At 45.1% G+C, this 21910-nt stretch overlaps 2 protein-coding genes across 2 annotated transcripts; one reads left to right on the plus strand and one right to left on the minus strand.

The window, feature by feature from the left end:
- The first annotated feature begins 7974 nt into the window (after positions 1-7974).
- LOC116318434 (olfactory receptor 142-like) lies at positions 7975-8901 on the plus strand. Its single transcript, XM_031737438.2, has one exon. The coding sequence runs from the start codon at positions 7975-7977 to the stop codon at positions 8899-8901; it is 927 nt and encodes a 308-aa protein (XP_031593298.2).
- A 2616-nt stretch (positions 8902-11517) lies between these two features.
- Positions 11518-12447, minus strand: LOC116318435 (olfactory receptor 10A3-like). Its single transcript, XM_031737439.2, has one exon. It carries the CDS (start codon positions 12445-12447, stop codon positions 11518-11520), a length of 930 nt encoding a protein of 309 aa, XP_031593299.1.
- Between the last annotated feature and the right edge of the window lie 9463 nt (positions 12448-21910).

The following is a 21910-nucleotide window of genomic DNA, read 5'->3' on the forward strand; positions in this document are numbered from 1 at the left end:
CATCTCATTATGTTTCCTGTTTTATTTTGAAGAGGTCTTGTGTTTCTACGATCAATGTGTTTAGGTTTACTCTCCCCGTGTAACGTTGTTATGTTCATTCATATCAGCTGTTTTGCCATGTGTTTCGACTTCCCCTGATCACCTCATGTGTGCATTTAGTCTGTTTCCAGTCATTCATCATCAGGTCGTCTGCTAAGTTCACGTCATGTTTCCAGGTCTTTCTATGTATCCATGCCAGGTCTCCATGTTTAAGGATTTTTCATGTTTTAATTTTAGTTCACCAAATTTAGGTTATTGTTCAGTTTCACCCATGCCCTTTGTGTTTATTTTGTTAGGCTTAATCAACAGCTTGTTTTCTGTTAAGATTAAGTTTTGTTCTTGCGTGTCTGCACTTGGGTCCTCTTCCTCACTCCACACAGTCTGCTTCGTAGCAAGACTGTGACACTGGACTCTGTCTCAGTCTGGAATTGCCCTTGGTGAGCGGGGGCGAGCTGTGGTGGGTATCCTAGTATCCTCTCGGCTAGCTGGGTTTCTCCCTGTGGATCAAAAGGTTTGTTTCCTGTGGGTCGGGGAATGGGTCCTGACTGTTGTCCTTGCATATGCACCGAACGACAGTTCAGAGTACCCAGCCTTCTTGGGGTCCCTGGGGTGCTTAAAGGTACTCCAGCACCCGAGGGACTGTTCTCCTACTGGGAGATTTCAGTGCTCATGTGGGCAATGACAGTGAGACCTGGAGGGGCGTGATTGGAAGGAACAGCATCTTGGATCAAAACCCAAGGGGTGTTTTGTTGGTAGACATCTGTGCAAACCACAGTTTGTCCATAACGAACACCATGTTTGAACATAAGGGTGTCCATAAGTGCACAGGGCACCAGGACACCCTAGGCCGCAGGTCAATGATTGATGTTGTAATCGTATTACCAGACTTGCGGCCATAAGTTCTGGACACTTGAAGAGAGGGGCTGAGCTGTAAACTGATCACCACCTGGTGGTGAGTTGGATCAGATGGCGGGGGAGGATGCTGGAGAGACCTGGCTTACTTAAATGTATAGTGAGGGTGCACTGGGAACACCTAGCACAGGCCCTAGTTCGTGAGATCTTTAACACACACCTTCGGCAGAGCTTTAACAACATTCCTCATGAAACAGGGGACACTGAGTCAGAATGGACCATGTTCAGCACGTCCATTGCCGAAGTTGCTACACTGAGTTCTGCACCACAAGGCGGTTGGGTCTGTCATGGTTGTAATGAATGGTGGACACCAGAGGTGAAGGGAGCCACCAGGCTGAAGAAGGAGTCCAGTCGGGCTCAGCCTCTGGGACTTCAGATACAGCTGATAGGTACCAACAGGCCAAGCGGAACATGGCTTGGGCAGTGGCTGAAGCAAAAACTCGGATGTAGGAGAAGATCGGAGAGGCTATGGAAAAATACTTTTTGATTGACTTGAAGAGATTCTGGCAAACCATCAGGTGACTCAGGATGGGAAAGCTGTGTACTGTCTATAGCGCAGGTGGAGAGCTGCAGACTTGACTGGCCGACCGGGGTGATGGTGGATGTGTTCCAACTATAGGGGGGTGCACACTCCTCAGCCTCTCTGGGAAAGTCTATGCCAGGGTGCTGGAAAGGAGAGTTTGTTTGTTAGTCGGACCTCGGATACAGGAGGAACAATGGCGGGCGGTGGGGGACCAGGACGGAGGGACTGAGTCCAAAACAAAAAATCCACAAGAAACGCAGGAGCTCAGGCAAAAGTTCACAGATAGTTCAGGGGGTCGACCTGGAGGCCAACAGCACAGGAGCCAAGGGAAAAACAGTTCAGGTGCTGGCCACGCGGAAGGCAGCAGCCACAGAGTTCAGGCCCACAACAACGATGATGTCCAGCCAGCAGCCTGAAAAGTGGCCGGCAATGTTGATCGTGGATGAGATGGCTGTGCAATACGTAGACGTACCGTCCGAACGGGACATGGACTTGATGGTGGCATGGCAGCCGCAGGACCAGGTGAGGTAGGACCAGATGAGGCAGGAACAGGTCATGGTGGGGCTGAACAGGCCCCTCAGACCCTCCAGCGGAGGCAGAAGATGGCTGGCTGGGCTCTCCAGGACCCCTGCTCTCTGTTTAGAGTGAGCAGATGCAGATGAACAGCAGTCTTTAACAATCTTAGAGCCAGAGTGAACAGTCTCAACATCCAAAAAAATTGAAAAAGTGAAAAGGCTGGACCGACAGGCCGGGCAAAACATCCTCCGTCGGGGCGGGCAGTGAATCCTCCGCCGGGCTGGGAAGGCAAGCAGCTGTGGCTAGGTGGAGATGTAACTCGTTGAGGAGGAATTCCTGTACGAGGGGATAAGGTGAGCTCAGCAGCCATGGGAGACTGAAAATAAGTCGCTGTAGCCGGGACTGTAGCCTTTAGCCTTCCCGGAGTGATTCAGGCACAGGTTTACCAACTTCTCAACGGAGTAAATAATGTCCTCATAAAGCTCCTCCGACGAGGCGAATTCCAGTGGGTCCATACTGGAATACTGGGCTGGACCATACTGTCATGGCTGCGGCAGCAGACGTGTGGGGTTGTGATAGAGGACCCAAAATGCAGGCATGGCTTGTGATGTGAGTGAGCTCTATTTAAGGTGAGCAGGATACAGCAGGAGCAGAGAATGGCATACACAGAAACTGAAACTTTAGAGGAAACTAAATTGAGAAAACTAACAAAACCGACCTGGAACGTTTAAACGTACAGCAGAAACACCGGGAGACTCGGGAAGACAACAGAGATGGACCAGCAACAAGCAGAAGAAAACACAGCGCTTATATACACACTGGAGCAATCAGGGAATGGGAGACTCAAGAAGGTAACAAAACTAAGACTTCAAACATAAACTCAGGCAAGCAGACAAAACACACAGCATAATAAACGGTAGAACGCGACAGAGAGCACAGGAAAACACAGGGCTTAAATACGCAGAGGAGTAATCAGGGAATGGGCAACAGGAGGAAACACAGCTGGGGCAAATCAGAACTAACGAGACAGAAGCGTAAACTGAACACACTGAGAAAAGACAGAGACCTTCAAAGTAAAACAGGAAACACAACACAGACTGAACTTACAGACACAGACTGACTGGACACGGGGATATAGCAACTAAGGATACACAGAGACGCGAACTAGACAAGGGGATACAGCTGACAGGGGAGACAGAGCAACTAGAGACGACAGAGACATAAACCATAAGACAGAACTCAAAGAAACCAAAGACTAGAAATTATAAATAATATAACAAACTCAAAAACCCTGGGTCAAAGACCCAGGCCTCCTAACAGTACCCCCTCCCTTAAGGGCTGGCTTCCAGACAGCCCAAACCAGAATCACCAAAAACGAAAAACCACCCAACCAGGGCGGGCGGTGGGGGAAACAGGACGGAGGGCTCGAAACAAACCAAACAAGGAGCCAGAAACAAAAAAAAGCGCAAACAACGGAGCCCAGAAAGCAACATAACAAAACACACAGGCGGCCAGGAAAAACAAGTCACACAAAGTTCAGGGGCGGCCCGGAGGACGACGGCCCAAGAGTCCAGAAAAAAAAGTACAGGAGGCGGCCGGGCGGGAGGCACCCGGCGGCGGCGGGCAGGTCAGGAGGCCGTCCCACGGCGGCGGGCGTCTACTCATTGGCCTGGAAAGCGGCGGACAGGGCGTGCAGGGCGAGCAGGGCGTGCAGGGCGGACAGGGCGTGCAGGGCGTGCAGGGCGGACAGGGCGTGCAGGGCGTGCAGGGCGTGCAGGCGTGCAGGGCGTGCAGGGCGGGCAGGGCGGGCAGGACAGAAGGGCGGGGCGTGCAATCAGAGGCCTGGAAGGAGGCCGGCACTGTCGGCGCAGGCGCGGGAGCCGGAGATGTTGGCGCTGCAGGCGGCGCTGATGAAGCTGGAGCTGGACCAGGCGGCGCTGAAGCCTCGGAGGCTGGACCAGGCGACACTGAAGCCTCGGAGGCGGACGGGCGGCGAAAGCGGCGGCGGGCTTCGGAGGCGGGCAGGCGAAGGTGGCGCTGCAGGCAGCGGTGTGGGAGCCGGAGATGGTGGCGCTGCAGGCGACACTGAAGCTGGACCCGGCGACGGCGGAGCTGTAGCTGCTGCTGCTGCTGGCGGCGTGGATGAAGCTGCCGCAGGCGGGGATGCTGCAAGCAACGATGTGGGCGCTGCAGGCGGCAACGTAGGTGGTAGCTGAACGGTCTCCCCGGAACCGTCAATAGAGATGAGGATGTATTGGCTGGGTCCTCCAAGACCCCCAGCCGACGAGGCAAGAGGCTGAACGGGCTCCTCGGACCCTCCAGCGGAGACAGGTGGCTGTGGCTGGACGGGCTCCTCGGACCCTCCAGCGGAGACAGGTGGCTGTGGCTGGACGGGCTCCTCGGACCCTCCAGCGGAGACAGGTGGCTGTGGCTGGGCGGGCCCCTCGGACCCTCCAGCGGAGACAGGTGGCTGTGGCTGGGCGGGCCCCTCGGAACCTCCAGCGGAGACAGGTGGCTGTGGCTGGACGGGCCTCGGACCCTCCAGCGGAGACAGGTGGCTGGGCGGCCCCTCGGACCCTCCAGCGGAGACAGGTGGCAGTGGCTGGACGGGCTCCTCGGACCCTCCAGCGGAGACGAACAAGGACTGGCGCGGTTCTCCAGAACCCCCAGCGGAACAGAAGGCTGGACGGGCCCCTCGGACCCTCCAGCGGAGGCGAACAAAGGCTGGTTTGGTTCACCAGAACCCCAGCAGGGAACAGAAGGCTGGACGGGCCCCTCCAGCAGAGGCAGAAGGCTGGGACGGGCCCCTCGGACCCCAGCGGAGGCAAACAAAGGCTGGTGGGGTTCTCCAGAACCCCCAGCGGGAACAGAAGGCTGGAAAACTAAACAATCCAAAGAAGCATCTTGGCTAACAGTCTCTGTATTAGCTGGCTCAGATGAAAGAGAATCCTCAGAGTGAAACACAATGTTACTCACAGTGGGTGTGGACGTCAGAATGTCCAGAGTCAGAATGCTCAAATGGAGCATGCAATAAACAGTCACTGTTTCCCTGAGAGGAGTCTGCTCAACAGTTCTGGAGTGGCGGCGGCATGAACGCTGTTTCCTTCGGGATGAGGAAATAGGAACCGGTGGAGAAAGCGGAGACCTCCTCCTCATCCCCTGACCACATAGCCGCCAGGGAAAAAGGCAGGCGAACGGATAGGTGAGCGAGATCCCGCTGGCGTGGGGAGGAGAGGAAGTCCGTGGCAGCGGTGCGGAAACTCTGTCCCGCTGTGGTGACCGCTGCGGAAACTGCTTTACGGCGAGCTCAGACCGCTGCTGCATTGGGCGTGGTGAGAGAGGCGAGCTCACTTGCCCTGACCTGCTCCCTCCATGCAGCGATCGTGCTGCCCAGATTGGCATCGAAGCAAACTGCTGAAGCCGGGGCTGGTTCTCACCATTGCTTCCACTGTGCTCAGTCCCACAGACATAGCCCGTAGGCTGTCGGACTGGGATATGCGGTCCAGCAATTTAACCAGCCTTTCCATCTCAGCGTCTGACTCCGAAGTGAAAACATCTGCGGGGTCCATGTTCTGGTCGCGTTCTTCTGTTAGGTTAAGGCTGTGTGCAGGCAGGAATGGTGGACCCATAGTGCAGACGTTCGGAGGCAAAAAGGTGAACTCAAAACAGGTTTAATGCTGAACTCAAGAAGGTAACAAAACTAAGACTTCAAACATAAACTCAGGCAAGCAGACAAAACACACAGCATAATAAACGGTAGAACGCGACAGAGAGCACAGGAAAACACAGGGCTTAAATACGCAGAGGGAGTAATCAGGGAATGGGCAACAGGAGGGAAACACAGCTGGGGCAAATCAGGACTAACGAGACAAAGAAGCATAAACTGAACACACTGAGAAAAGACAGAGACCTTCAAAGTAAAACAGGAAACACAACACAGACTGAACTTACAGACACAGACTGACTGGACACGGGGATATAGCAACTAAGGATACACAGAGCCTTGAACTAGACAGAGGGGATACAGCTGACAGGGGAGACAGAGCAACTAGAGGCGACAGAGACATAAACCATAAGACAGAACTCAAAGAAACCAAAGACTAGAAATTATAAATAATATAACAAACTCAAAAACCCTGGGTCAACGACCCAGGCCTCCTAACAACAATATCATAATAATAAACACAAAACACTATGGACAGAATCTCTAGGCATAGCCAAGTGGCGAAAGACCTCTACTTGGGTCGTCTCAGATAGTCCCACATCTCTGCTTTTTCCAGCTTCATCAGGTGATGGCCTCCAAGCTCGCACTGGAACTGTTCGCAGGCGAGTGTGAAGTGGTGGGAATGAGAATCAGCATTGCAACTCTGAGGCCATGGTCCTCAGCCAGAAAATGGTGGAGTGCCCACTCCGGGTCACAGACCCACAAGTTCTTGCTCCAAGCGGAAGAGTTTAAGTATTTCTGAGTCTTGTTCACGAGTAACAGGAGAAGGGACCGGGAGATTGACAGACAGACTGGTTCTGCGGCTGCAGTGATGCAGATGTGCTGGGTCTCCCCTACAGCAGTGTAGTAGTGGGACATGGCAGAAACACTTACCCCAGAAGCCACCCAGGAGGCATCCTTGTCAGATATCCGAACCAGCTTAACCAGCTCCTTTCAATATAGAGAAGTAGGGGTTCTACTCTGAGCCCAGCTCAAATGACTGAACTCCTCATCATTTTGCCAAGGGAGAGGCCAGCTACCCCTTTTCACTTTTTTATATCCATGAGCTCAGTCTTTAGGTCATTACCTGTTCTACCTGTTCTATGCACTCTAAATCTCTCTTTAAATTAACCATTCCTTTCAAGATGATCAGTTAACTATTTGACAAATATTGTTTCAAGATTTTTTTTTAAATTAAAACAAGTTTAGAAATTTGTCTATAATTAGCGAAAGCAGCTAAATCAAGAAAGGGATTCCTAAGTACCCAGGGTGCTGGAAACGAGAGTTCGTTCATTAGGCAGACCGCGGATACAGGAGCAATTTAGACCTTATGTCCAGTTTGCTAGAACACCATTTTCCACCCCCACTACCACCACCACAACACACACACAAATATAACACATGTATATATATATAATTGTCATTCTTACCAGCAGCTGTCAGACTATAACACAGTTTAACATGGTTATCCTACTCATCAGCTTGTTTGTTCACTGTACATTTCACCAGAATCACCCCCTCACTCGCACACACACACACTGGTGTACATATCTCTGTACATTTTTATCTGTCTATACGAATTTCAGTTGTGTCTTCCTTCTATATTTTATATTCCTCTTGCTATAAGAGCTGTGTAACACCCAAATTTCTCATTCCTGGGATAGTAAAGGTTTATTCTATTCTATTACATAAGATAAGATAAGATAAGATAAGATAAGATAAGATAACCTTTATTAGTCCCACACGTGGGAAATTTGTTTTGTCACAGCAGGAAGTGGACAGTGCAAAAGTTGTGAAGGAAAAATTAGAATAAAATAAGATAAGAATAAATACAGTACACATACATGTACACAAGAATGGAAATTGGTGAGTTGGAATACCTACCAGGATAAAAGTTTTAAAAAAAATTCCAAACATGACAGAGAATATTATTACTGTGTCCCTGTAGCTACCCCCGCCATATGCAGCTTTATAAGAAGCTGAAGTGGAGTTTAAGCTCAGCTGGGACAGGAGCCACAGCACAGCAGGCTAATCACAAATCACAAATCTTTTGTGACTTATTTCTGAACTAACCTTTATTTACTTTTTCAACTTGTCTGAGAATGAAACTCTTCAGTGTTATTACACTCACTTATCTTCCTTTTTTGTCGATATTTGGGTTGCATGATGGGCCATTTAACTCCAACTATAAACATATTTAATTTTTACACTTCTATAACAAAAGATAGTTTAATAATTTTTTAGATGAACCAGTCAATTGTTCTAAATCCAAAGAACAATCATGTTAAACACCACACAGGCCTCATATTTCACCCTTGCTGGATATTTTGACACAGGACATGTAACTAACTTGTGCTTTATTGTTATTCTTGCTTTATATATTTTCATTGTAGGTTCCAATGTCCTGCTGATTGTGGTTATCTGTGTGAACAGAAGCTTACATGAGCCTATGTACACGTTTCTGTGCAGCCTGTTTGTGAATGAGCTGTATGGTAGTACAGGGCTGTTTCCGTCCCTCCTGGTTCAGATCCTCTCTGATGTTCATACTATTTCTGCTGATATTTGTTTCCTGCAGGTTTTCTGCGTTCATATATATGGGGCTGTAGAATATTTAAATTTAGCCATCATGTCTTACGACAGGTACCTTGCTATCTGCTGTCCTCTGCAATACAGCACACATATGACATCAAAAAAAATCGGCATACTTATAGCTGTAACGTGGTTCTATCCTTGTTTTGCAATGGCTCCCTTGTTATATTTGACCTCACGTTTGCAGTTGTGTGGAAACACAATTTACAAAGTATACTGTGACACACACTCTGTTGTGAAGTTGGCATGCTCAGACACCACTGTGATCAACTTGTATGGCCTCCTTGCTACTTTTAGCACAATCTTTGGTGCTTTGCTTTTCATTCTTTACACCTACATGAAGATTCTGCTGGTTTGTTTTTCTGGTTCTGATCAGACGAGACAGAAAGCTGTCAGTACCTGCACGCCTCACCTGGCTTCCATATTGAACTTTTCCTTTGGAGCAAGCTTTGAAATTTTACAGAGCAGATTCAATATGAAAAATGTGCCAAACATGGTGCGCATATTTTTATCATTATATTTTCTTACATGCCAGCCGCTCTTCAATCCTGTGATGTACGGCCTGAAAATGACCAAAATCCGCAACATCTGTAAAAGTCTGATATCAAACATAAAATAGTTATGTGTACTTTGTCATCCCAGTTTACCCATTAATCTATATTCAGTTGTGTGTAATGCATGTTCCATATCTGTACTTTAGTATGCGAGACTACAATGAAATCAGTATTTTACTTGTCCTGATCATTTTCAGCACACTGAATAAAGTTAGTTTGAACTTTAATCCACAGTCAGTCAAAATTCAAAAAGAGGAAATTCAAGGCTATTATTATTCTCATAGGAGAGACTTAGCAACAAACTCCAAAATACAAACATAAAGTAAATTGCCTTTTGCTCATCATGTTTTGACTGACAGTTAATAGTCGCCATGTGGGGCGTTAGTTGCCTAGGTAACCTTATGTTATGTTTATCAACTTTATCATGTGCTAACCAGCAGTATCTTTTGCTCCCACTGGTAGCTATTTTAAACACTCAACTCACAGCTGCATTTAACTCAGTCTGTGGTTACATCACTGCTAGTCTCATTCTGAATGTTCACTCCTTAATCTCTCAACATCCACTAGTGTCACTCTTAACTATCTACTAAATAGGCAAAATTTACAAAAGTAAATGATATTACATTTTCAAATGTTAGAAAATTTTCTATTGGGGTGTTTAAAATATGGTCATCAAATTCTCAGATGGGTTTCCAATCACGTGGTGGATGTAAAGACGAACCTTGAGTAATTCCTAAGAAGATAAGGCCTCTCTCTTGCCCACTGTTCATAGATCCAGCTTTAAGAGAGATCTGAACAGCACTGGTGTCCATGGCAGTGGTGTAAGGAGAAAGCAATGTCTCTGGAAAAAGAACACTGTCTGTCCATCTGCAGTGTGCTAAAGATTATGTGCAGGAGCTATTGTGACAATGTTTAATAGATGGATGTGCTCACTCCCAGATAATAATATATATTATATTATTATTATATCATACAATATCACATCATCTTCCTCAATAAATGTCTAAGTGTGCATGCTTTCATTCAGTTGTTTTCTTCTGTTTTTTTCTATTTCAAGACTGGTGGAAATGTTAGAATGTACTTATGATAGAAAGAACATAGAAAAAGGTGCTTGTGTGAATAGGTGTTCATGGGTGAATGAGGCAAGTTGTGTAAAGCCCTTTGTGTGCTTAGTTAGAGTAGAAAGGGGCTGTATAAGAGCCAGTATATTTACCATTTGAAAATCCAAGAGTATTTTTGGTCTTACATGTGAAAAAATACAGCAAGTCTTACAGGGTCATTTTTTTTATTGCAGTTAAGCAACTGGCTTTGATATTGCCTAGAGAAAGCAAACTCCTTTGTAAAACACGATTTCATCACACACTGTGGAGGAGTAAGCTAATACTTGTAAAAACTCTTTAAAAAAAAACTCTGTGAGTGCAAAGGGCACAAGAAGGTGACTGTAAGGGAAGAGCACCAGAAAGGCTCAATCTGGGACACGTGGTACATTCCACGTGTCCCAGATTAAGCCTTTCTGGTGACGGAGTCAGAGATGCAGTCAGTTTGAGACTAAACGCCATAGGACTAAGCACTGATGTTTCATATGAACCGGAGGGCTAATTTCCTAGAAAATACATTTAAAGTGATATGTCTTTCCACCCATTGTTAACGAGAATCAAAGGATTATAAGGAGAGGAGAAAATATAGAAGATATTAACCTCATGATGATTAGCAGGTGAATGGGCTCAACTAGTGAGCTCATGGCTAAACTGGCTAGACATGGTTGTATAGAAAGAGGTTGATCAGGAATGCTTAATTGCTCAGCAAAGCTTATACTACTACTATTAAAACTTCATACTAAAGTTTTTCTCATTTTTGAAAATATGGTTCAAATGTCAAGGTTAGCCGGAAGAAAGGACCCAGGCGCCAAGCTCTCATTGACTGGAGACAGTGCATTTTATTTACAGTGCCCAAAAAACAGTTCCAAATGTGAAGAAGGTGCAAAGTCCCAGTGGTCTTCTCTAGCCAGATCCCAGTGGTAGTGCAGCTCCGTTCACTCATGAAAATCCAACGTGCTTCTTCTTCCCTGACCGTCCACTCCCATTCATTCTCATTCATTTCCTATGGCGATCACTTTTGACTGGGAACACCACAGATGTAACAAAGTTGATTAAAACACTCTAAATTCAATGAAAGAGGTTCTGATCACTTTTATATCTTCAAGTGCATAGTGTGTAGGCTGTCATAAGGCCTTGGGGCAATCAGGTGTAAAACACAATATTTATGAGTGTTTTAAGTTGTAAATTGGTCAGATTTGACCCGAACACGACAGGAAGGATGAAAGGAGGAAACATACACTTTAATATAGGCTTAAAATATATTTTGATGAACTTGGGAGCAATTTTGTAAAAATGTATCTTTTAAAAATGTGTCACCGGGACTGCGAAAAAAAATGCATATAATTTTTGTTGACCCTATAAACACTTTAAAGTTATAAACAGAAGATTCATACAGCTTTACTTTAGTACAATAAATTCTGAGTTTGTATTAACAAAACTAAATCAGGTTGGAGTTCAGTGTGAGGAAATGTACTTATAGCACTTATATTAGTATATTATATAGTATAATATACTATATAATTGCACAATTAGATAAAATGGTCTAATAACATAAAGAAAAATGCCAAAATGTATTAGTTCATACTAACAAGTTCTATGTGTTATAAGATTTTTACATGTTACACGGATTTTGGAGAGATTCAGTCCATACATTAAAGGGTTAAAGAGTGGTGGGCATGTTAGAAAGTAAAGTGATAGAAATATCCTCAACATATTTGGTGAACTGTTCATGTTAAATCTGCTCTGCAGTATTTCAAAGCAGGCTCCAAAGGAGAAGTTGAGCAGAGAAGCGAGGTGAGGCGTGCAGGTGCTGACGGCTTTCTGTCGGGTCTGTTTGGATCCAGAAAAACAGACTTTAAGGATCCTCATGTAGGTGTACAGGATTACAATTAAAGGCCCAAAGACTGACAAGGCACTAACAGTGAGACCATAGATGTTATTCAGTGTGGTGTCAGAGCAGGCCAGCTTCACGATGGAATGGTTGTCACAGTACACTTTGTTTATAATGTTTCCACACCGTTTTAAAGGAACGATCAAAGGCAGTGTCAGGAAATTCACAAGAAGTGGTGGTGACCATATCGCTACAATGAGTTTGGTAACTTTGTTAGCTGTCATCAGTTCGTTGTATTGCAGAGGACAACAGATAGCAAGGTATCTGTCATAAGACATGGCGGCTAAGTTTAAAAACTCTACACTTCCATAAGAGTAGACAGAGAAAACCTGCAGGAAGCACAGAGGAGCAGAAACAGTGTGAACATCAGAGAGGATCTGAATCAGGAGGAACGGAAACAGCCCTGTACTACCATACAGCTCATTCACAAACAGGCTGCACAGAAACATGTACATAGGTTCATGTAAGCTTCTGTTCACACAGATAACCACAATCAGCAGGAGGTTAGATCCAAATATAAACACATACAGAGACATTACTATAGTGAAATATAATGACCTGAAAGGCCCACCGTCAAAGTAGGCGCCAAGTATGAAATCTGAAAGCTGTGTGGAATTTTTCATGAGCCTTGTTTTCATTCAGTTTCAATTGTTCACACGAAAAGACAGTTCTTTGCATTTTGGTGTTGACTTGACTGGAAGCTGTAAGGCAGCTGTTTCAAACTTGTTTGTTTTGCATGACGTAGAACTAAATTTTGAAGCCTTATACAGAAGCCTAAATACTGTTAAACAGATCAACAATGATGCATAAAGTTTGAGCAAAATCCCAAAACAACAACCAGTTACAACTTACAACTCAAACCCTGAAACATTCAGTGAGTCTGAGTCAGCTTCAGCCTGCTGGAGTCGCTGAAACTCTGCTTCGGCTTCTTTAAAACATTTATAGACAGAAGACGCCCACAGCAGTGTGACCTCATTATGAAAGGTCACACTGGTTAATAGTCATGTTTTATTATTGTCACATAAATAAACAAATAAATACTGAATGTTGCATGGTAGTTGTCATACATTTTACTGTGCTTTCCTAAAAATATTTTTTAGTGTTTCATAGCAGCTATCGATTATTTTAGGAATTGACTGATTTAAAAAATAAAATACAGGTCTTTCAAAATAAACTGCTCATTTGTCAAAAAGAAACAAAACAAACCATTTGCATTTATGTCTCACATTAGATTTAATATTTTTAAATAAAACATTTTCTTAAATGCAAAAATATATACTCTCAAGTAGGGTCAAAAAAGATAAGATATATGTGCAGCCTAGACTAAGGCAAAACAAATGAATCTTTTCTCTGTGTTATTACATGTGTGCCTGCATGAATAAGTTTGTGTCTGTTTGTGTCCTTTAAAGGAGAATGTGATGGCTGCGATGAAGAGAAGCAAGCGGGTCAGCATTTTGAAGTTTGCCCTGTGCTTTGAAGCTGAAAACAGACAATAATTCTGTTTCCAACCTAAAATCCCTCAGGTCACTGACTGAGTTTTACTAGCCGGTGTAAATTTTTATTGGCTTTATTAGATTTTGAAAAAAGCTTTAATTTTTATATTTTTAAATATTACCAAAATTTGATTTAGATAGTATTCTAAATAATTTCACTTTCAATCTAAAAAACTGTTATGAAAACCTTGAAATGAATATGGTCTAGTACACCGCATGCCCCCCTTTAGACACCCCCCTCAGTCTTTTTGTGAAAAACAGACTTTTTTATTCACACACTGCTCCTGAATAAGTTTGTATTGCATGTCTGTTTTTAGTTGCAAATGTGGGTGAAATGCTAGTGTACGAGTTTCCATTTGAGCCGCCGTGTTGCATGTGTGCTTTATGTTAGACATGAGACATGTCTCCATGTCTCATTTAGTACTCGTCTCTGTGATTCATGTCCACTCTGTCTTCCCTGTGTGCTGTGTCTCCTTGTTTAAATGGTGTCTCTGTGCCTCTCTTGTATTTCCTGTTTTACTTTGAAGGTCTTGTGTCCTGGGTTTTCAGTTTTGCTTCATCCTCACTTTGTTATATCAGATTAGTCCTAGCTGTGTTTCCTTTCTGTTTCCTGTTCCCTCATTACTGAGTGGTGTATTTAAGCTCTGTGTTCTCCTCTGTCCATTGTAATTTTCCTAGTCTTAGTTCCATGTTTCTAGTTTTCAGATCTTGGGTTAGCACTTTTACATTTGGCTCTTGCATGTACAGCAATAAAGCTGCCTCTTTGAGTTTACTTTTCTGTTTATGACCCTGCATTTGGGTCCTGCATCGTATCTGCCACAGCACAAATCATGACAAGAGGACTCTCCATTTACATGTACAAATTGGAGTCTATTAGATAGACATGATACAAACCACTGCAGTGCAGTACCTGTAATACCTACAGTGTGCTGTAATCGCTCTAATAGGATATTATGGTCAACAATATCGAACGCTGCACTGAGGTCTAGCAGGACAAGCACAGAGATGAGTCCACTGTCAGAGGCCATAAGAAGATCATTTGTAACATTCACTGAAACTGTTTACTAAAGCATATAGTTACTTGTTGTTCCTAGAGTATTTAAAAGTGGGGGAGGAATAAAACTTTCCTTTTTGATTGACTATATAGTTAGGGCTGTTGGGGTTATCGTGGCTCAAGAGTGGGCAGTTCGGCTTGGGGTGACCGTGGCTCAGGGGGATTGGGAAGCTCATCTGTAACCGGAAGGTTGCCGGTTCGATCCCCCTGCTCTCTCTGTCCTGGTCGTTGTGTCCTTGGGCAAGACGCTTTACCCTACCACCTACTGGTGTTGGCCAGAGAGGCCGATGGCGCGATGTGGCAGCCTCGCTTCTGTCAGTCTGCCCCAGGCAGCTGTGGCTACAACTGTAGCTTGCCTCCACCAGTGTATGAATGTGAGCGTGAATGAATAGTGGAATTGTAAAAGTGCTTTGGGTGCCTAGAAAAGCGCTATATAAATGCAATCCATTATTACTTAGTTCGTCTTGTAATTGGAAGGTTGCTGGTTCGAGCCCCGGCTCCAACAGTCTCGGTCGTTGTGTCCTTGGGCGAGACATTTCACCCGTTGCCTACTGGTGGTGGTCAGAGGGCCCAGTGTCTGGCAGGCTCGCCTCTGTCAGTGCGCCCCAGGGCAGCTGTGGCTACAATGTAGCTTGCCATCACCAGTGTGTGAATGTGTGTGTGAATGGGTGGATGACTGGTTGTGTAAAGTGCTTTGGGGTCCTTAGGGACTAAGTAAAGCGCTATACAAATACAGGCCATTTACCATTTTAGGGCTGGATCAGGTTACCGTGAGGTTATGCTGCAATAGGTGTAGGCTGCTGGGGGAAGTTTTTGCTCATATGATTGTTGGGTTTTTCTCTGTTGTATTATTGCAGGGTCTACCTTAAAACAGTAATCGCCTTGAGGCCACTTTTATTGTGTTTTGGTGCTGGTGCTGTATAAATAAATACATTGAAATTAACTTAAAAATTAAAATAGATTAAAAAAAACAACCTTCCTAAATTCACTTCGAAATTGCTCAATCCCCTTAATGCACAGAGCACGTTCATGTGGACTAGGACAGAAAAAGAAAGACAGTCAGACAGTAAAGTCTCTGCTGTGCCTTCTTAGCCAGCTCTGTGGTGTTTAAACCCCAGCTCAGGTCGCTGAGACAGTGTCTGTGCAGTTCTTTATATATGACAATGCAGTGTTGGTAAAAAAAATCATCTGTCACAATCCTGGGTCATTTGACCCAACGGTTTGAGTTTTCCTGTGTTTTTGTCATTTTGTATCATTTTTTTATGCTTAAGTTCTCTTTGGTAGTGTTAAGTCTCTAGTACCTGTGTTATTCTGTTTAGCTGTTTGATTCACTCACTAGGCCCACGTCCTCATTTGAGGTTTGACAGTGTTTTAGTAGATAAAGGTGAATGAGATAGACATGAATTGTGCTGCTGTTCTGGAAGGCCTCAAAGGGGACTGGCGGCAGCTCTCGGGCCTGGCAGATCCAGAAAGAAGGTATCCCCTAGAGCAGTAATAACTGTGTATTCCAAAGGTTAAAGACCTCTGCGGTAATAATTCAGTGTTCTTCCGGCGCCGCCGTGTGTGACAGCCTGTTACAGCAGCGCCACTCATTCTGAGCTTCTTTCTTATCTCCCCTTTATTTTCTCGTAAATTTTGTAACTAAAGTTTTAGCAATTAGATTCTGCAATCATGGACGTTTTGTGACACAAAAGCATTGACATATATTTTTCCTTCCTATGATAGCCCAACAGGCAGGGCTGAGATAGATTTTGGTAGCCCCGAAGGAGGAGTTGAAAACGGTGCAGAGAGAGCTGAGAGGACTGATAAGGAAAGGGAAAGACAGCTACAGGCAGAAGATGGAAACCAGCTTCAACAAAACAATGTTGGTAAAGTCTGGAGAGGCCCTGGAGAGAACCACAAAAATCAGAACCCTCTGCCCGGGGAGGATGGGCAAATGAACAGAATCATTTCTTTAACAGATTTGATTCATCCATGAGGCAGTCTTCAACATCAGCTGCAGACACACCCACCCCCACTGCTGCTGTTCCACCTCTGACCTCAAACACTTCATACCTCCTCCACACACCCTGCTCACTCCTCCCCATCCCCAACCACAGCATCCAATACACATTCAACACAAGGCTCCAGCCTGTCTCTGTCAACCACCCAGATTAGGAGGGAACTGAGGAGGATTAAAGCCAGGAAGGCAGCGGGTCCAGATGGCATCAGCTCAAGGGTTGTCAGGTTCTGCGCAGACCAACTGTGTGGGGTGAAGAAGCACCTCTTCAACCTGAGCCTGAGGCTGGGACGAGTCCCACAGCTCTGGAAAACCTCCAGTGTTGTACAAGTGCCAAAGACTCCACGTCCGAAGGTCCTCAACAGCCAGTGGCTCTAACATCCCACCTGATGAAGACCCCGGAGTGGCTGGTCCTGGTTCAGCTTCGGCGCCTGGTGAGCTCATCACTGGACCCACTTCAGTTTGCCTACCAACCTGGCATTGGAGCGGATGATGCCGTCATTCACCTCCTACATCATTCCTGCTGAGAGCACTGTGAGAATCATGTTCTTTGATTTCTCCAGTCCCTTTAACACCATTCTGCCCACAGTCCTGAAGGACAAGCTGCTGAACCCGACCACAGTATGTGAGAACTCAGGGCTGTGTGTCGGACAGGGTCGTCTGCAGTACGGGGGCCCCACAGGGAACGGTTCTGGCTCTGTTCCTCTTCACCATCTACACTGCAGACTTCTCCCACAACTCACCCAGTGCTTCCTGCAGAAGTTCTCTGATGACTCTGCAATAGTTGGCCTCATCACTGATGGGGACGACAAAGAGTACAGAGGACTGACTCAGGACTTTGTGGACTGGTGCCAGCTGAACTACCTCCAGATCAATGCCAGTAAAACCAAGGAGCTGGTGGTAGACTTCCACAGGCACAAACATCCTCCACTGCAACCACTGAACATCCAAGGTATGGACATTGAGGTTGTGGACAACTACAGATACCTTGGTGTTCATCTGAACAACAAACTGGACTGGACTCATAATTCACACGGCCTTTACAGGAAAGGGCAGAGCAGGCTGTACCTGCTGCGGACACTCCGGTCTTTTGGAGTGAAGGGCCCACTCCTGAAGACCTTCTATGACTCTGTGGTGGCCTCAGCCATCTTTTACGGTGTTGTCTGCTGGGGTGGCAGCATCTCTGCTGGGGACAGGAAGAGACTGAACAGGCTGATCCGAAGGGCCAGCTCTGTTCTAGGATGCCCTCTGGACCCAGTCGAGGTGGTGAGTGACAGGAGACTCTGACAGCACTGAGCAGCCCCTTCAGTGGCTGCGGCAGCCACAATGTGGGACGGAGAGATTTCGCAGGTCTTTCCTCCCCACTGCTGTCAGACTCCACAAAAAAGACTTCAACAGATCAAACACACACATCCACACATGTGTAATAGCAATAACACTAAGTTCAATACTCTTTTCTGGCATTGCTGTATTTTATTCAGTTGTATATCGTATTTGTATTTGTATTTTATTCTATTCTATTCTATCGTGTACAGTATTTTATTCTTATTCTTATCCAATTCTAGTGTTTTTTTAGTTTTTGCTCAGTTACTTTGTACTGCTACACTTTCTTTGTACAGCACTTTCTGCTCTAACAAAACAAATTTCCCATGTGTGGGACTAATAAAGGTTATCTTATCTTATCTTCAGTTCAACTTCGCACTTTAGCAACAGTGAGAAGGAAAAACTCCCTTATAACAGGAAGAAACCGCCGGCAGAACTAAAGGCAAAGTCATGTCAAAGTAAGCTTTATTGTCAAAGACCATTTCTACAGTGTTGAGATGAAATTATTTGTAGTGCCTCAATAATGCTATGCTTTATATTAATATTAATAAGTGCCATATAATTATATTTATATTGTAGTAATAATTGGACACGGCCCTAAAAAATGCATTAGACTACGTGTCCTTGGGGGGTAGAATGCTGTAGACTCTCGCCCACGCTTGCCTGGGAAAAAGTAGATAACAGGGGACCATCTTCTAGTGGAAAGTTACTGAAACACTGTTGTTTTGACTAGAATGAAAGAGCTGGTAATAAAACTGTTAGGGGTGCACCACCATTTTCAGATCCGCGGAACCGTGTAATGCAGAACGTATCTCCCTTCTAGTAGTATTGTGTAAGAGAATAAAAGTGTGAAATGGTCTACTGAGCAGTGTGTTGTCTTCCATCGGATGCCTGTGAGGGATCAAAAGAACTTGGTGAAGTGTTGATATTTAACAACAGTCATACACAGGAATTTGAAATTGCAGTACTCCCATGGCCCTCAGTGTAGACTAAAACAATATGAAGATAAAAAGATACAAATAAATCAATAAAAGTGTTATGTGTTTACAAATGACCGATATGGAGACAAAGACTGGCGACGCTGCACTGTTACATATGTGAAAGATGGATAGATGCAGGGAAACTGGCATTCCAGCTCCAGAAAATTTGGCTTCGATAAATTGCAAAGGAGGGGTAGTGGAGCAATAATTTGGCAAACCGGTGCAGCTAAGTTTTTTTTTGTTTTGGTTTGTTTTGGGTTTTTTAGCAAATGATTGATGGCAGAAGCTGCCAATCCAGTGCTAGAAGAGTGAGCTGCTGTATTTGTGTAGGAACATTGGGGAACACAACCTGGCATCTCGGTGCAAAGAGCTTTTTTCTGCATTTGCAAACGAAGAATAGACATCGTGGCGCCTTGGTGCCGAAAGGAACACCTGCTACTTAGCATATGAGGGCTAGATGTGGAGAAATTGGCATCCCAGAGGTAGGAGGATTTGCTGCTGCTTTTTGTCATGATAAATGCAGAGAAACTGGCAACTCGATAGTAAAAAGGCCACTGCTGCGTTTGTGAATGGGGGATAGAGAAAGAACCTGGCATCCCAGTGCCAATGCTGCTGCATTTTGTAAATGACAGAAATAGTGAACCTAGCATCCCAGAGCTAGAAGGATTGGCTGCTGTTTTGTGATGGTAAATGCAGAGAGACTGGCAACTCGTTGATAGAATCTTGCTCCTGCTTTGCGAATGAGGGATAAAGAAAGAACCTGGCATCCCACTGCTGGTAGGAGGCATTCCTGCTTTTTGCCATGATAAATGCATAGAAACTTGAAACTCAGTGTAGAACATCTGAATAGCATTGTCCAATAATGGGGGGTTTCCTATGCCTGTTCAGAATAGTGCACTGCGCATGCATGCAGTAAGAAAAATGTCTAACGCTAGACCTTACCCCGCTGCTTGCATGTAATGTCTGCTCAGTAAACAAAGCTTGCAAGAAATCACGAATCCAGCATCCTTACTAAACACCAAACACTCAGGGTAGGAGCTTGCTGCTGCATTTTGTGAATGATGAATATAGAAGAAGCTGGCATCGCAATGCCAGAGGGGTTTGCTACTGTTTTTGTGATCATAAACGAAGAGAAACTGGCAACTCAATGACAAGAAGCCTGCTGCTGCATTTGCGAATCGGGGATAAAGAAAGAATCGGGCATCACACTGCCGGAAGGTCTGCTTTGCAATAATGGATCCAGAAAAACTGGAACACGGTGGTAGAAGCTTGCCGCTGCGTTTTGCGAATGACAGATATGGAAGGTACCTGCTAGAAGGATTTGCTGCTTTTGCCATGATAGATGCACAGGAACTGGCAACTCAGTGGTAATTAGCTTGCTGCTGCATTTTGCAAGTGACGGATATAGCAAGAACCTGGCACCGCAGTGCTAGAATAGATGCGATAGATGCGGAGAAAGTTCCAACTCGGTGCCAAAAGCATGCTGCATTTTGCTATGGAGGGATGGAGGGGAAAGGAACTGGCAACCCAGTGTCTTTTTTTTTTTTTGCCTACCCCAGTCTATGCAGAGAAACTGGCTGTTTGATAGTAGGAAGCTTACTGCTTCATTTGCGAGTGACAGATAGGGAAGAACCTGGCATCCCCATGCCAACTTGCTTCTACACTTAGCAAAAGGAAGGATGGAAAAAATCAAAACTAGCATCCCATGGCTAGCAGAGATAAACAGCGATGGAGGAGCAGTAGAGCGTGGAACTAGTGACAGATTTCCAGCTTGCATTAAATGATGCTAGGAGGCCCGTGCACGGAGCTGAGCTTGTCCCTGCTACCTGGTGCTGACAGGTGGATGGAGCTATGAAATAAGCTGTAGCTTTTGCTGTTGGAGCTGCAATTTGCTTCTGCACGGAAAAAGACTTTGGATTGACATTTGGACATTTGACAGCTTAACGAGTGAACCGTCAGCTCGTTCAAACACACGTTAAAGTCCGCTTGGCTCGACACCACCGAACAGAGGCAGCAATATAACATAGCTAACATTAACAGTGCAGTGAATCCTGCTTGTGCCGTCATATTCAGGACTGCAAACCGAGCAGCATCACTGACTTTCAGCTTGTTGTGTTTGTGGATATATGACTGACTTTAATTATCCATAAAATCATCACATTCTCTGTAAGATTAAGGTCGACTATTGAACGGCGTATATTTTACAGTAAAGGCTTTCAAACCAAGTTAACGCTGAAAGTACAAACATCACTAATGTCACATAACTTTGCCGACATGTGGCCAACAGTAATGTTTTAATGTTCTTAATTATTTAATCATTCGCACATAAATAAATGACATAATATTCAGTACTTACTTTTAAAAGGTTACTCTTCGGCCGCTCCACTTCAGCCATCTGCCGTTTTTTTCTAAAAGATCCACAGGAAGAAACCTCCAGCAGAACCAGGCTCAGGGAGGGGCGGGGCCATCTGCTGTGACCTGTTGGGGTGAGAGAAGGAAGGCAGGATAAAGACATGCTGTGGAAGAGAGACAGAGATTAATAAAAGGTACGATTCAGCAGAGAGGTCTATTAACACATAGTGAGTGAGAAAGGTGACTGAAAAGGAAAAACTCAATGCATCATGGGAATCCCCGGCAGCCTACGTCTATTGCAGCATAACTAAGGGAGGATTCAGGGTCACCTGGTCCAGCCCTAACTATATGCTTTAGCAAAAAGGAAAGTTTGAAGCCTAATCTTAAAAGTAGAGATAGTGTCTGTCTCCTGAATCCAAACTGGAAGCTGGTTCCACAGAAGAGGGGCCTGAAAACTGAAGGCTCTGCCTCCCATTCTACTTTTAAATACTCTAGGAACAACAAGTAGGCCTGCAGTGTGAGAGCGAAGTGCTCTAATAGGGTGATATGGTACTACAAGGTCATTAAGATAAGATGGGGCCTGATTATTTAAGACCTTGTATGTGAGGAGCAGGATTTTGAATTCTGGATTTAACAGGAAGCCAATGAAGGAAGCCAAAACAGGAGAAATCTGTTCTCTTTCTAGTCCCTGTCAGGACTCTTGCTGCAGCATTTTGGATTAATTGAAGGCTTTTCAGGGAGTTTTAGGACATCCTGATAATAATGAATTACAGTAGTCCAGCCTGGAAGTAATAAATGCATGAACTAGTTTTTCAGCATCACTCTGAGACAGGATATTTCTAATTTTAGAGATGTTGCACAAGTGGAAGAAAGCAGTCTTACATA

Source organism: Oreochromis aureus, linkage group 14 (assembly GCF_013358895.1).
Source record: "Oreochromis aureus strain Israel breed Guangdong linkage group 14, ZZ_aureus, whole genome shotgun sequence".
Taxonomy (NCBI): Eukaryota; Metazoa; Chordata; class Actinopteri; order Cichliformes; family Cichlidae; genus Oreochromis; species Oreochromis aureus.

Coding starts and splice junctions, on each gene's coding strand:
- LOC116318434 (XM_031737438.2), top strand. CDS start 7,975: ATGTTAAACACCACACAGGCCTCATATTTCACCCTTGCTGGATATTTT.
- LOC116318435 (XM_031737439.2), bottom strand. CDS start 12,447: ATGAAAAATTCCACACAGCTTTCAGATTTCATACTTGGCGCCTACTTT.